Source organism: Triticum dicoccoides, chromosome 4A, assembly GCF_002162155.2.
Source record: "Triticum dicoccoides isolate Atlit2015 ecotype Zavitan chromosome 4A, WEW_v2.0, whole genome shotgun sequence".
NCBI classification, from domain to species: Eukaryota; Viridiplantae; Streptophyta; class Magnoliopsida; order Poales; family Poaceae; genus Triticum; species Triticum dicoccoides.
The window spans coordinates 563,453,023-563,470,030 of record NC_041386.1 but is presented as its reverse complement, the minus strand read 5'-3'; the positions used below and the strand labels follow the sequence as shown (position 1 = coordinate 563,470,030).

Below are 17,008 nucleotides of genomic sequence, written 5' to 3'. Positions count from 1 at the left end.
TCCTTGTCGTGGCTATGAGCTGAAGCTTAAAGCGCTCCTACTCGAGAGGATCCTCATTCACGATGAAGTCTTCGTTGCCAAGGCTTGTCTCCTCCTTGGAGGGTGGATGGTAACTATCATCCTCCGAGTCATCTTCTATGGCCTGTTCGTCAGGGTTGTCTTGCCTGCTGTCGTGTTCCTGTTTGGATGTAGCCCCGACAGGGTTTTCATTATTTTCGGCGTCGCCTGGAGTACTATTTTCTCCGGTGCCAGTGTTGCCTTCCTTTGAGCGGCGGGGCTTGGGGCGACATTTGGGCCGCCGGTGCCTGGACTATGTCTTGGAGGTTTTATTTGCATCTGGTTCTTCTTTGTCGTCGCCAGATCCTTTAGGTGTATTAACCATGTACACGTCGTATGAAGAGGTAGCCGTCCAACATCCAGTGAATGGCGGGTCTTGTCCTTGCTCCTTGTCGGCATCGTCGTCCATACCATCGATGTCTTCGGAGCCATAGTCAAGCACGTTGGTTAAGTCATCGACGGTGGCTATGAAGTGGGTGGCGGGCGGGAAGCAAAATTCCTCATCATCCGTCTCTAGCTCGAATCGAACATAGTTCGGCTGTGAGTCCTTCTCCATGGACAGATTCTTTAAAGATTTTAGCACGTCACCCAAAGGCGAGTGCTGGAAAACGTCAGCGGCGCTGAACTCGAAGATCCATAACCGATCTAGCTCGGTGTCCGCGGGCGTACACAGTCCGGAACTTATAGCTGGAGACGAGTCCGAAGTTCCGTTAAAGCGAATATTGCAGGGCGTCGAGTCCATGTGCGGCTCCAACATCGCGGACTCTGCGGCCTCAGATGGCTCGATCTGCTTCGGTTCTAAGGTCGTTGCAGCCGCAGGGACCATCTCCAGGGTGTGATCCGATGACAGATTTAAGTCATGTTCATCGGGATGAGGGGGAGAGATCGCCACGGGCTCAAATCCCTCAAAGATCAGGTCTCCACGGATATCCGCGACATAGTTCAAGCTACCGAATCCGACCTGATGGCCAGGGGCGTAGCTGTCGATCTGCTCCAGATGGCCAAGCGAGTTGGCCCGCAGTACGAAGACACCAAATACGAAGATTTGTCCGGGGAGGAAGATTCCTCCTTGGACAGCGTCACTATTGACGATTGAAGGGGGCATCGAACCTTTTGTCGACGGCACAGCGGAACTCTCAATGAAAGCACCAATGTCGGTGTCAAAACCGGCGGATCTCGGGTAGGGGGTCCCAAACTGTGCGTCTAGGATCGATGGTAACAGGAGACGGGGGACACGATGTTTACCCAGGTTCGGGCCCTCTCTATGGAGGTAATACCCTATGTCCTGCTTGATTAATATTGATGAATATAAGTATTACAAGAGTGGATCTACCACGAGATCGTAATGGCTAAACCCTAGAAGTCTAGCCTATGTGGGTATGGTAATGAGTATATGTGGTGTCCTTTCCGAACTATCCCCTTCGGTTTATATAGAGACCGAGGGGATCTAGAGTTTACATGGAGTCAGTTACATAAGAAGGAATCTTTGGTCGCCAAGCTTGCCTTCCACGCTAAGTAGAGTCCAATCAGGACACGGTGCAGTCTTCGACCTTCATGTCTTCACAGCCCACCAGTCCGGCCCATGGATAACAGGCCGGACGCCTGAGGACCCCTTAGTCCCGGACTCCCTCAGGTACGTAGACATACTCTCCCCTCTCGTTGCTATGCATCACCATGATCTTGTGTGTGCGTAGAAATTTTTTGAAATTACTACATTCCCCAACAGTGGCATCCGAGCCAGGTTTATGCGTAGATGATATATGCACGAGTAGAACACAAGTGAGTTGTGGTCGATACAAGTCATACTGCTTACCAGCATGTCATACTTTGGTTCGGCGGTTTTGTTGGATGAAGCGGCCCGGACCGACATTACGTGTACGCTTACGCGAGACTAAGGATGGCAATTTTATCCATGGACATGGATATCCATGGATATCCGACCCGAATGGATAGGGTTTGGATATGCTTTTGTGTCCATGGGCGGCGCCCAAACCCGCCCCGATTGTTCATGGATAGGGCATGGATATAATCTTGTACCCATGGATATACCCAAACCCGACCCGACAGTATGACTTAATGGAGGAAAATCTGCTATCCCTGCCCCACGGTCATATGCCCCACAACAATTTTACACTTTTTTTAATCTAAAACATGCATACGAAATTACACAATCCCCATCGTAACTTTTATTAGTTGACATTCAATCCCCTCCGTAACATACTCCAACACCCCTTCCCTTATTTTTACCTCCTTCTTAAATGACTCATCATTCTCATCTGTTAGAAAAATAATAAATGATCTTAGGTTGTTAGTGGATGTTGATTTACCATAAGTGAAGCCTAGCCTGCCACGAGGTGAAGAATGTAAGAGTTTATGTTAATATTGTGTTATGTCTTATTTACATGTCTCAAGAGGACCCAATGGATATCCAGTGGGTAGGGATATCCATCGTATTTGTACATGGACACAATTTTTCACCCATGGATTTTTTCATGGGCGGGCAAAGACTGTCTTCATGTATATGGATATGGATTTGATATTGTTCAACCCGATCCAAACCCGACCCATTGCCATCCTTACGCGAGACTGGTTCTACCGACGTGCTTCGCACACAGGTGGCTGGCGGGTGTCAGTTTCTCCAACTTTAGTTGAACCAAGTGTGACTACGCCCGGTCCTTGTTGAAGGTTAAAACAACACCAACTTGACGAAATAGCATTGTGGTTTTGATGCGTAGGTAAGAACGGTTCTTGCTCAGCCCGTAGCAGCCACGTAAAACTTGCAACTACAAAGTAGAGGACGTCTAACTTGTTTTTGCAGGGCATGTTGTGATGTGATATGGTCAAGACGTGATGAAATATAAATTGTTGTATGAGATGATCATGTTTTGTTAAAGTTATCGGCAGCTGGCTGAAGCCTTATGGTTGTCTCTTTATTGCATAAGATGCAAGCGTCATACAATTGCTTTACTTTATCGCTATGTGATAGAAATAGTTGCAAAAGCAATAGTTGGCGAGACGACCATATGACGACACGTTGATAGAGATCAAGATGATGGAGATCATGGTGTCATGCCAGTGACGATAGATATCATGACGGCATTTTGGAAATGGAGATCAAAGGCGCAAGATGATCATGGCCATATCATGTCACATATTTTTTGATTGCATGTGATGTTTATATTGTATGCATATTATTCTGTTTTGATTGATGGTAGCATTATAAGATGATCTCTCACTAAATTTCAAGGTACAAGTGTTCTCCCTGAGTATGCACCATTGACAAAGTTCATCGTGCCGAGACACCACATGATGATCGGGTGTGATAAGCTCTACGTTCATATACAACGGGTGCAAGCCAGTTTTGCACGCAGAAATACTCGGGTTAAACTTGACGAGCCTAGCATATGCAGATATGGCCTCAGAACACTGGAGACCGAAAGGTCGAGCGTGAATCATATAGTAGATATGATCAACATAGTGATGTTCACCATTGAAAACTACTCCATCTCACGTGATGATCGGATATGGTTTAGTTGATTTGGATCACGTGATCATTTAGATGACTAGAGGGATGTGAATCTAAGTGGGAGTTCTTAAGTAATATGATTAATTGAACTTTAATTTATCATGAACTTAGTCCTAATAGTATTTGCATAACTATGTTGTAGATCAATAGCTCGCGATGTAGCTCCCCGTTTATTTTTTGATATGTCCCTAGAGAAAAACTATGTTGAAAGATGATAGTAGCAATGATCCGGACTAGGTCCGTGATCTGAGGATTATCCTCATTGCTGCATAGAAGAATTATGTCCTTGATGCACCGCTAGGTGACAGACCTATTACAGGAGCAGATGCAGATGTTATGAACGTTTGGCAAAGCTCGGTATGATGACTACTTGATAGTTTAGTGCACCATGCTTTACGTTTAGAACTAGGACTTCAAAAATGTTTTGGAATGTCACGGAACATATAAGATGTTCTAAGAGTTGAAATTGGTATTTCACACTCATGCCCATGTCGAGAGGTAGGAGACCTCTGATAGTACTTTGCCTACAAAGATGGAGGAGAATAGCTCAACCAGTGAGCATGTGCTCAAATTGTCTGGGTACTGCAATTGCTTGAATCAAGTTGGAGTTAATCTTCCAGATAAGATAGTAATTGACAAAGTTCTCTAGTCACTATCACCAAGTTACTAGAACTTAGTGATGAACTATAATATGCAAGGGATAACGGAAACGATTCCCAAGCTCTTCATGATGCTGAAATCGACGAAGGTAGAAATCAAGAAAAGCATCAAGTATTGATGCTTGACAAGACCACTAGTTTCAAGAAAAGGGCAAAGGGAAGAAGGGGCAATTCAAGAAGAACGGCAAGCAAGTTGTTGCTCAAGTGAAGAAGCCCAAGTCTAGACCTAAGCCTGAGACTAAGTTCTTCTACTGCAAGGGGACTGGTCACTGGAAGCAGAACTGCCCCAAGTTTTTGGCGGATAAGAAGGATGGCAAAAGTGAACAAAGGTATATTTGATATACATGTTATTGATGTGTACTTTACTAGTGTTTTCAGCAACCCCTCAGTATTTGATACTAGTTCAGTTGCTGAGATTAGTAACTCGAAACGGGAGTTGCAGAATGAACAGAGACTAGTTAAGGGTGAAGTGACGATGTGTGTTGGAAGTGGTTCCAAGATTGATATGATCATCATCGCACACTCCCTATACTTTCGGGATTAGTGTTGAACCTAAATAAATGTTATCTGGTGTTTGTGTTAAGCATGAATATGATTTGATCATGTTTATTAGAATACGGTTATTCATTTAAAGTCATAGAATAATTGTTGTTCTGTTTACATGAATAAAACCTTCAATGGTCATACACCCAAGGTGAATGGTTTATTGAATCTCGATCGTAGTGATACACATATTCATAATATTGAAACCAAAAGATGCAAAGTTAATAATGATAGTGCAACTTATTTGTGGCATTGCCATTTAGGTCATATTGGTGTAAAGCGCATGAAGAAAATCCATGCTGATGGGCTTTTGGAATCACTTGATTATGAATCAGTTGATGCTTGCGAACCATGCTTCATGGGCAAGATGACTAAGACTCTGTTCTCCGGAACAATGGAGCGAGCAACAGACTTGTTGGAAATAATACATACTGATGTATGCAGTCCGATGAGTGTTGAGGCTCGCGGAAGGTATCGTTATTTTCTGACCTTCACAGATGATTTGAGTAAGATATGGGTATATCTTCTTGATGAAACATAAATCTGAAACATTTGAAAAGTTCAAATAATTTCAGAGTGAAGTGGAAAATCATCGTAACAAGAAAATAAAGTTTCTACGATCTGATCGTGGAGGAGAATATTTGAGTTACGAGTTTGGTCTTCATTTGAAACAATGAGAAATAGTTTCGCAACTCACACCACCTGGAACACCACAGCGTAATGGTGTGTCCGAACATCATAACGTACTATATTAGATATGGTGCAATCTATGATGTCTCTTAGCGATTTACCACTATCGTTTTGGGGTTATGCATTAGAGACAACTGCATTCACGTTAAATAGGGCACCATCTAAATTTGTTGAGACAACGCCATATGAACTGTGGTTTGGCAAGAAACCAAAGTTGTCGTTTCTTAAAGTTTGGGGTTGTGATGCTTATGTGAAAAAGTTTCAGCCAGATAAGCACAAACCTAAATCAGAAAAGTGCGTCTTCATAGGATACCTAAAAGAAACTGTTGGGTACACCTTCTATCACAGATCCGAAAGGCAATATCTTTGTTGCTAAGAGTGGATCCTTTCTAGAGAAGAAGTTTCTCTCGAAAGAAGTGAGTGGGGGGAATGTAGAACTTGATGAGGTAATTGTACCTTCTCCCAAATTGGAAAGTAGATTCATCACAGAAATCAGTTCTAGTGATCTCTACACCAATTAGTGAGGAAGCTAATGATGATGATCATGAAACTTCAGATCAAGTTACTACCGAACCTCATAGGACAACCAGAGTGTGGTCCGCACCAGAGTGGTACGGTAATCCTTTCTGGAAGTTATATTACTAGACCATGACAAACCTAAGAACTATCAGGAAGCGATGATGAGCCCAGATTCCGCAAAATGGCTTGAGGCCATGAAATCTGAGATGGGATCCATGTATGAGAACAAAGTATGGACTTTGATTGACTTGCTCGATGATTGGTGAGTCATTAAGAATAAATGGGTCTTCAAGAGGAAGACGGACGCTAATAGTAGTGTAACTATCTACAAAGCTTGAATTGTCGCAAAATGTTTTCGACAAGTTCAAGGTGTTGACTACGATGAGATTTTCTCACTCGTATCGATGCTTAAAAGTCTGTCCGAATCATGTTAGCAGTTGCCGCATTTTATGAAATCTGGTAAATGGATGTCAAAACTGCATTCCTTAATGGATTTCTTAAAGAAGAGTTGTATATGATGCAACCAGAAGGTTTTGTCGATCCTAAAGGTGCTAACAAAGTGAGCAAGCTCCAGCGATCCATCTATGGACTGGTGCAAGCATCTCGGAGTTGGAATATATGCTTTGATAAAGTGATCAAAGCATATGGTTTTATATAGACTTGCGGTGAAGCATGTATTTACAATAAAGTGAGTGGGAGCACTACAACATTTCTGATAAATATATGTGAATGACATATTGTTGATCGGAAATAATGTAGAATTTTCTGGAAAGCATAAAGGAGTGTTTTCAAAGAGTTTTTCAAAGAAAGACCTCAATGAAGCTGATTACACATTGAGCATCAAGATCTATAGAGATAGATCAAGACGCTTGATAAGTTTTTTCAATGAGTACATACCTTGACAAGATTTTGAAGTAGTTCAAAATGGAACGGTCAAAGAAGGAGTTCTTGCCTATGTTGCAAGGTGTGAAGTTGAGTAAAGACTCAAAAACCGACCACAGCAGAAAATAGAAAGAGAATGAAAAGTCATATGCCTCAGTCATAGGTTCTATAAAGTATGATATGCTGTTTACCAGTCCTATTGTATACCTTAGCATCTTTCTGGCAAGGGAGTACAATAGTGATCTAGGAGTAGATCACTGGACAGCGGCCAAAATTATCCTTAGAGGACTAAGGAAATATTTCTCGATTATGGAGGTGATAAAAGGGTTCGTCGTAAACAGTTACATTGATGCAAGGTTTTTACATCGATCTAGATGACTCTAAGTCTCGATCTGGATACATATTGAAAGTGGGAGCAATTATCTAGAGTAGCTCTGTGCAGAGCATTGTAGACATAGAAATTTGCAAAATACATATGGATCTGAATGTTGCAGACCCGTAGGCTAAACTTCTCTCACAAGAAAAACATGATCACTCTTTGGGTATTAATCACATAGTGATGTGAACTAGATTATTGACTCTAGTAAACCTTTTGGGTATTAGTCACATGGAGATGTGAACTAATCACATAAAGATGTGAAACTAGATTATTGACTCTAGTGCAAGTGATAGACTGAAGGAAATATGCCCTAGAGGCAATAATAAAGTTATTGTTTATTTCCTTATTTCATGATAAATGTTTATTATTCATGCTAGAATTGTATTAACCGAAAACATAATACATGTGTGGATACATAGACAAACAAAATGTCACTAGTATGCCTCTACTTGACTACCTCGTTGATCAAAGATGGTTATGTTTCCTGACCATAGACATGAGTTGTCATTTGATTAACGGGATCACATCATTAGAGAATGATGTGATTGACTTGATCCATTCTGTTAGCTTAGCACTTGATCGTTTTAGTTTACTGCTATTGCTTTCTTCATGACTTATACATGTTCCTATGACTATGAGATTATGCAACTCCCGATTACGGGAGGAACACTTCGCGTGCTACCAAACGTCACAACGTAACTGGGTGATTATAAAGGTGCTCTACAGGTGTCTCCGATGGTACTTGTTGAGTTGGCATAGATCGAGATTAGGATTTTTCACTCCGATTTTCGGAGAGGTATCTCTGGGCCTTTCGGTAATGCACATCACTATAAGCCTTGCAAGCAATGCAACCAATGAGTTAGTTGCAGGATAGTGCATTACGGAACGAGTAAAGAGACTTACCGGTAACGAGATTGAACTAGGTATTGAGATACCGACGATCGAATCTCGGGCAAGTAACATACCAATGACAAAGGGAACAACGTATGTTGTTATGCGGTTCGACCGATAAAGATCTTCATAGAATATGTAGGAGACAATACGGGCATCCATGTTCCGCTATTGGTTATTGACCAGAGAAGTGTCTCGGTCATGTCTACATAGTTCTCGAACCCGTAGGGTCCGCACGCTTAATGTTCGTTGATGATATAGTATTTATGAGTTATGTATGTTGGTAACCGAATGTTGTTCGGAGTTCTGGATAAGATCACAGACATGACGAGGAACTCTGGAATGGTCCGGAGATAAAGTTTGATATATGGGATAATAGTGTTTGGTCTCCGGAAGGGTTTCGGAATTCACCGGAAGGGGTTCCGGATGTTTCCCGAAATGTTTGGGTACGAGAACACTTTATTTGGGCCAAAGGGGAAAGCCCACAAGGTTTTTGGAAAGCGCAAAAGGAAGTTTTGCGGAGTCTAGGGGCCAGACGCCAGGGTCCCTGGCGTCTGGGTCCAGACGCCGGGGTCCCTGGCGTCTGGGTCCAGACGCCGGGAACCCTAGCGTCTGGCCCTGGAGTCCGAGAAGGACTCTTGCCTTTCGGGTGAAACCGACTTTGTTGAGGCTTTTACTCCAAGTTTCGACCCCAAGGCTCAACACATAAATAGAGGGGTAGGGATAGCACCCAAGACAGATCAAGAAACACCAAGCCGTGTGTCGGCAACCCCGTCCCCTCTAGTTTATCCTTCGTAATAGTTTTCGTAGTGCTTAGGCGAAGCCCTGCGGAGATTGTTCTTCACCAACACCGTCACCACGCCGTCGTGCTGCCGGAACTCATCTACTACCTCGCCCCTCTTGCTGGATCAAGAAGGCGAGGACGTCATTGAGCTGAACGTGTGCTGAACGCGGAGGTGCCGTACGTTCGGTACTTGATTGGGACGGATCGTGAAGGTGTACGACTACATCAACCGTGTTGATAAACGCTTCCGCTTTCGGTCTACGAGGGTACGTACACATACTCTCCCCTCCCGTTGCTATGCATCACAATGATCTTGCGTGTGCGTAGGAAAATTTTAAAATTACTACGTTCCCCAACAACATGTATATAACAAAAGAGCAAGGCAAGAAGTAGGGATTTTACCCACATTGGGACACCGAACCTGAGCAAAATTGCATGTGCTTGTGGTTTGTGTCTAGGACCCCTTGGTCTCCCGGCATGACATCCCATCGACTACAAATTCCATTTGTGCCTCTGTTAGGATCGGCAAAATGTCCCTCAACAATGATCACCACATGAAAGGTTGTCGTACAGAGGACAGAAGAGAAGGTGAAAAGATGGACTGAGCTCAAAGAATTAGGTGAATGCTAGATTGCCTTCCAGAAGTGAAGGGTGGGCATGGTGGAATTCCAAACTGCCATTGAGGAGAAGATGTTGATGAACAAGCACGACAAGCAAGAGCAAAAGCTTAGGTTCATGAATCTAGAGGGCCTCGATCCGAAGGGAAGAGCCTATTTCAAGTTTGTGTGATCAAGTTTTGGCATCCAAGGGCACATACATGGGATTCATGGGTGGTTTTGGTTGGCATGGTGGTGACCGTGGTGGGCATGGTGGTGAGCCTGGTGACCATGGTGGCAGCTCAGGTGCCATGAGTAGCGGTGGGAGTGCATGATGGATGAACTTTGCTTGTTGGTTTTGTTGGAACTTGTCTTGTGAGTTGTGAGACCTATCTTTTGGATGAACTTTGAATCCCAAAATTTGTGACTTTGAAATGTATTTGAGTATGTGAGCAACCCTTTCATATTTCTTGGAATTATATCATGATGAATTCTTGTATTTGCTTGAAATTTGCACAACATGAGAGATATAGGCAATTAGAAGATGGTATAAGCACTTTCAGGTAAGCTATCGAAGATGAGCAAAATTCTCCTATACCTAATGCAAATTTTAACATATTGGTATGCTATTGAAGATGCTCTAACATATTGCTAATTGTATTGTTGTCATGGTTCATGTTGCTAGTGTAGTTCACACCCCCTATGTCGATGCATAGGTTTCTGTTGAAGTTTATGGGGCTCTCGGCACATTAAATATTTAAATTCTGAGAATCTCGAAGGTCCATTAGTATTGCATGACATAGGCGCAATATTTAGTCCCACATCGGAGCGGAGAGGGTGTTGAGCCCGGCATATGAGGGGTTGTTTTTCTCACCTCCCTAAAGCATGAGAGCTCTGCACGCGTCGTATTTCGGTAATGAACACAACTCAGCTTCATTTTTTCCAATTGAAATGGATAATTGTTTGTCACTCACAGATGCCTTGATAATAATTGTTTTATTGCCATTAACGGACACATTAATAGCTAGTGCGCAGAATACAGAATCCTGGTACCATCAAAGCTAATTTGCCCGCTTAAATTTGACAGGCAGATTGCTAATTCCAACAGCATCAGAGGACAAGGGGCTGCTCAAACTTCAAATTGCAAAGGCGCTACCGGCGATGTTCTTTGTCGAGGGCATACCGGCAGTAACATCTTCTTCGATGCCACATTCATTCTTGCCCCTTATGATCTTGAAGTACCCGTCCTACAATGCATCACAAACCAAAACTTATTAATTAGCCTAACGCATGCATTCACTCTTGCAAGTCAACAATACAGGGTATTTATCACTCACATCGCCCCAGCCTCTGTTCCACTGATTTGCAAGAAGCTGAAAATCAGAAGACAAAATAAAACATGTCAGGACTTGATCATTTGGTTAATAAATAGTGTAATATAGAGAATTAACAAGATACCCAGTAATCCTCTCCAGCATCACTGGTTCCCCAACCAATCAACTTGACGGCGTGACCTCCCATGACTCCACCGGTGATGTGCTTGTACACTCCTGATTTGTAGTGTGCGAAGTCCTGGAGAAAATTGCAGAATGAAATCAACACAGCGAGTAACAAATATTTTCTTTCACCTTTGATGATATAATCACAAAGCATATGAGCTGTTGAGCAAATTCAGAGCTCGAAAGATAATAACAGTATTTCATATTTCAGTATGCTAACTACTAACTAGAGCATGTACGTTTTGTTTCTCTTTCTACTGTAATGTTCTTTCTACGGTTTTATTCAGTTTTACAGCTTTTCAGAATATTATTGATATTATCTTTGTCATTTAGAAGTAATTAGCAGAAATTTTGTTCCATGCTCCACCAACATTTTGACAGCCTTGGTAAAACACACGTCAAACATCAAACGGCGAATCAAAGTTACCTCATAAACTGTGAAAGCAACTTCTACAGGGCCATTCTTGTAGACCTCTGCCATGATGTCATGTGGATCAGAGTTTACTTGGTATGCATTGATGCTGAAATGTTTCTTTTCCTCCCAAACTTGGTTCTGCACCTTGCATTTCTTTTCACACACAGGTGTAGGATAAGCAGGTTCACATCCAGGATGCTTGCAGCCAACCTGATCAAAGTATGGATCGCACTGCAAGATAGTAATATTTACAAGGGTTAGTGGTATGCCGAGCTTGAGGTTTTTTTACAAGAAAAATTAGGGGAGAGCCCTGGTTGAAGAGAAAATCCAAAAAAACTAGCTAGACAAAGATGACCTATATTTGAAACAGGGCCATTTGTATTGTAATGTTGTGCCTGAACCAAGTTGGGATGAATTTGCAAATAGTCAGGACACACTAAGACATGATTTTCAGGTTCAGATATACACCGTTAGCATTTAGTGCCAAATAATACAAGCACTAACTGAGCTGTTAAAAAATGTATTAACAAACCAATCAATTCATTTACAGAGAGCATTATTATTAATAATTAATGTAGCATCCAATTTATATTATATTGGTAGTATGACAGATTCAGTAATACCCATTGTTGCAGTTAGAATACAGAGAAGTGATTCATAATAATAGTATCAAAATGATGACAATAATAGGATTGCTCTTGGAGGACCATGATATTGAAGTGGTAGTAAGTAGGGAGTTAGCTATACCTCGTCAGTAACAACACCGTTCTGGACGAAGTATTGCCATGCGCTGATAGGATATCCTCCATCACAACCATCGCCGCACATAAACCCACAGCAAGCCACTAGGTCATTGGCAGAAAGCGTAATGTTCTGCAAGGAACAGAAACAGCAGGCTGGTTATGTAAGAAAGGAACCAAACATTCCTGTTTAAAAATAGACCAGAGAGTAGACAGATGGTCCATATGCACTCACCATGTTGTGATGGATGCAGAAACGATCTTGCAGACACTCCACGGCACCAAAAGCCCAGCAGGAACCACAGTGACCCTGACATTGTTAACCAATACAGACTAGCTTGAGCATCTTCAATTGTTCAGTAAGCACTCGTGGAGCTAACAATGTAAGTTAGTGTGCATAGACTTACTTGATCTGCTCATGAAAATCAGCGTTTTCCAAGGTGTTGGCAAAAGAGAAGGAAATGAAGTGGGTCAGTGTAAGTAAAACAATGTACAACCGATTCATGGTCATTGAGTTATCTAGTTTAATTTACCAAGTATTTTCCCAATTGTGCTGCAGCCGGACCATTTCGACCTGGCATCGAACACCTTTGGGAGCTGCTCGGATCTTGAATGAGTTTTGGTGCGAACACGAGCCCGTAAACCTGGAGGCGTTGGCTTCACTCCCAGCATATGCTTAAATTGCTCAATCTGCACGGAAGAGGATGATTCTGAGGTCAGCAAACAGAGAAGAAAAAAAAATGGTGCTTCGATGACAACAACAAGAGCAAGAGGGTGTTATATGTACAGTGTAATTCGCGAGGTAGGGGTTGTATCCAGCCGTCCATCCGGCGTTGGGGTGGTTGTTGACCGTCTGTATGATGTCTTTCTGTGACAGTACAATACAATGATGATTAGTACTACAAACAAAAGAAGATGATGTCACTCAGATGGGGATAAAAAGCCGACCTGGATGATTCCTAGGGAATGGTCTCGCCCTGCTGCTCCGACGAGCTGAAAGTAAATTGTACAAACACATGTTAAAGCAAACATAGATGCGATTCAGCCAATTGTGTAGCATCAGTATTGATTCTTGCCCCCCATAAAAAGAAAGGGATCGAACTCTGGTTCAGAGCTGTTCAATTTTCAGTGGTGGCATCAAGCTTAGTATCAGCGGCAGGCCCCTCCGCTGGCTCGCCATCGAGCTCCCGCACGTCGCCGGAGGCCCCTCCGCCGCAACCCCTTGGTCGGGGGTGGATTCGCGCTTCGCAGTGGACGACGGGTCGCGGCACTACAGCTACAGTACTTCCGGGATTCGCAGAACTACAGCACTACTAATATCTCCGCAGCTTACCAAATTGGATTCTATTGGTACCAAATTTGGATATGTGAGAGTTATTTTGGTTTGACTTCTCAGAGCAGCTGTTAGCTGCGAGTAAAAAGCAGAGGCGGCGATGGGATCTCGACTCGACCGGAGGAGAAGAGCCGAACCTGGGGGGCGGCCGCGGCGGCGGAGAGGACGACGAGCAGCGCCAGCGGGAGCAGGCTCCTCCCCATCTTCGTCCTCGATCGGCGACGGGGGAGGAAGAGGAAGTCGACGGGAAGCAAGCAGAGGAGGTAGCTGCAAGCCTGCTACTGATTGCCTTGCTTGATGCTTCTCCTCCCACCCCACCCCACGCCGCCCTTTTATAATTGGCTCCGAGGGGGTAGACGCAGACGCTACGACTGTCCGAGCGCGATACGATGGAGACCGCCGATATTTTTCCAGCCTTGGGAGTGACGCGCGCGCCCGCTTTCGGTTCCCGGCTAATCCCGCTGCGCAGCGTAGCGTCACGCAACGGCGCGCGTGCTGCCACGCCAGAATCAACAACCCGTTTTTAATTCAATTCAAACGTATCCATATCGGCTTCGCTCGCCCATGCGTTGCCGTTGCTTCAATGCTTCTCCTTGCGAGAATCCTTTTGTGGAAAATTTGTGATACTCCATTATTGAAAGAAGGAAACGCAAGACATTTATAAGCGCGGCGGTCTGCGGATTCTTTCTGAGGGGTGCATTTTTGTACTTAGAGGATATGCAAGTATTGGTAGAAGATATCGAGTGCGGATAGAGGGTTGCATATCGGCTTGATTCGCTCATGGGTTGCCATTGCCTCGATGTTTCTTCTTGCGAGAATCCTTTTGGAAATTCCGTGCTCCATTTATTGGAACACCTTTATAAGCGCAGCAGCCTGCATATTTATTTTTGAAACGAGCACTTACTATAGAGGATATCAAATATGACTATATAGGTATGTGAGATTATTTATTGGTTTTGAATGTTACAGCCCGCCACTCTACAATCCTTCAACTACCCGATCTCACGCTCCAAGGCCGGATATGCCGCCTTGCCAAGGGAGGGGACCCTGGCAACATTTCAAGATTATTACTATTTTTCTTGGGTGGGAGGAGGGTGGCAATTAATAGAAGATATCGAATGTGGACATAGAGTTGCATATTTTGAAAATAATTACTCCTTTTGGTATGGTCGTTCACGGTGTTGAAAACACAGTCAACTTAATCATTAAGATCAATCCACGCGTGCAACCGAAGAACAAGCAAGGATTCAAAATGATACAATCTGAATTGCGGATATAATAAGAAGTATACTTGTTTAATAGAGTCGGATTCGGATGACGCATCGTACATGAGGTTTCGTCGAGTCTCATGTCTATGGCAAAGAGTAGCAAACAATAAAACTCAATCAAACAAAAATGCCGTCACACGGGGGGCACTGGCTGGTATGTCCTCGTCACGCTATGCTGCTCAGTTGCAACTGTCACTAGGCCGCTGCAGACGCGATAGGGAAATCGCTGGCGCAGACGCCCTATCACTGATGATGGCACCATCATTGTCGAAGAGGACCATTCTCAAGTGCCTCATGTCGATGGATTTGACATCTCTGGCATCATCCCCACGCCAATGATGTTTGGTGGTTGCGCCCTGGGAGCTGCAGCGTCAAAGCACAATCCTAATATATTTTTTCTTAAGTATGATATTTTCCTTCCCCTGCTTGTATCATCTCATCTTCGCAACAAAGAGCAACAAGACACGACTTTAGAAGACAAAAAACCCCGGTACGAATGGTAATCTCTTCTTCTCTCTTAGATATATAGTTTCTAGCAAGCCTAACCAATACGGCAAAAATGCCGCGCATATGGGCACATGCACACATGTGCATGCACACACATGCTCAAACACACACACAACACACCTATACAGATGCACAACACGGGTTCAGCTCCTCCGCAGTCGTGTTTCTAATGTATATGTGTTGTAGTTGTCAAAATTTGCCATCCATTCCAATCCAACGACACTCTCTTAGATATATAGTTTCTAGCAAGCCTAACCAATACAACAAAAATGTGTGTTTAGTAAATCTTACATTGTCGCGCATATGGGCACAGGCACACATGTGCATGCACACACATGCTCAAAGGCACACACGACATACATAGACAGATGCACAACATGGGTTCAGCTCCTCTACAGTCGTATTCCTAATGTATATGTGTTGTAGTTGTCAAAATTCGCCATCCATTCCAATCTATCGACACTCTTGCCCCTTAATTCTGCTATTAACTTTAATCGCTAACGGTTATAGGCTTGGCACCAAACAACAGTCGAAGTGTGATATATGGCTCTAATTTAACCCAATTTTCCTTGAAAAAATTCTAGTTTTGGAGGTTATTTGGAGCTCATTTGGAGCAACCGTGTTGCCAAATGAAGGCCAACTTATGTCGTAATGACCTGGGGAATTTGGATACTTTCACATGAGGATTGAGGTTGTTAGTCCATCTTGCGCGAGATTGGGATTTCTTCTCCCTTCTTTCCCACTGAGTGGCTTGGGGAGAGCTTGATATAGTGAGAGTTGTGTGTTTCCTCACAAGATCCATCCATAAGTGAGTGCTTTGTGCTCAGTTCTGAGAGGCGATTTGGGGTTTCTCCTTTATTTGTTGGCTCCCATCTTTTATTTTCTTCTCCATGGTAAATGATTGCTCATGCTGCCTCTCGGGTTTTTTCCATAAAGGTTTCCATGTAGATCTTGGTGTCAACCCCTTTTATTCGTATTATTTTGCTATGCTTTCCATTATTTGGACACCTTGCTTGCTACCTGTGTCATGGTGTATTTTGATGTCTTGCATATGAGAATGCTAGTGTTATTTGATATGTTGGCAATCCCGAGGAATCGATCTTGTGGTCTTTGTTCTTGCAAGTATAATGCAACGAAATGCTTGGTGGTTGCCATCCGTGTAGATGTCAAGTTATGTTTTCTTATTAGTGTATGCACAAAAGGTGTTTGATGGAATGTCTACCAGGATTAAACTTAGAGTTTGGTCTATTGTCACATGGTATGCTTCCACTCCCCCATTAATATAGGCTTGCATGTGACATGTATAATTGTTTCCACTAATGTTATATGTTTAGTTGGCACTAGCATATTATGGTTATTGTCGCCACAATTGGTATCAGAGCAATGGTTGTATCAAAGGCGTTTGCATGTGTTTATTGTTGCAAGTGTGATGTCAACTTTATTTGCTAGCAGGCTTGTTGGAAATGGTGATATTGTTGGGGAACATAATAGAAAAGAAAAAAAATCGCCCTACGATCACCCAGGAACAATATGGAGATGCATTAACGGTTTGGATTCGATCGTTACCGACTCCGAGTTGTAGCAGAAGAACACGAGTCGGTGTAGATCGTACTTGGAGTCCCTCGAACCGTAGATGAACGATCCCACGAACCGCCCACGAATAGTCCCTCAAAAGGAAGACAAAAAACACGGGCTCTCTATGAGTTGCAAGTGTACGGTC

General features: G+C 43.3%; 1 protein-coding gene across 1 annotated transcript; it reads right to left on the bottom strand.

Annotated features, from left to right (window-relative positions):
* Positions 1-10,443: 10,443 nt before the first annotated feature.
* Positions 10,444-13,821, bottom strand: LOC119286770 (cathepsin B-like protease 2). Its single transcript, XM_037566218.1, has 11 exons — positions 13,651-13,821; positions 13,129-13,173; positions 12,968-13,048; positions 12,714-12,870; positions 12,588-12,592; positions 12,416-12,490; positions 12,188-12,313; positions 11,453-11,671; positions 10,985-11,098; positions 10,864-10,899; positions 10,444-10,773 (listed from the first exon to the last, which is right to left on the bottom strand). The coding sequence occupies exons 1-11, from the start codon at positions 13,714-13,716 to the stop codon at positions 10,663-10,665; spliced, it is 1,035 nt and encodes a 344-aa protein (XP_037422115.1). The 5' UTR covers positions 13,717-13,821; the 3' UTR covers positions 10,444-10,662.
* Between the last annotated feature and the right edge of the window lie 3,187 nt (positions 13,822-17,008).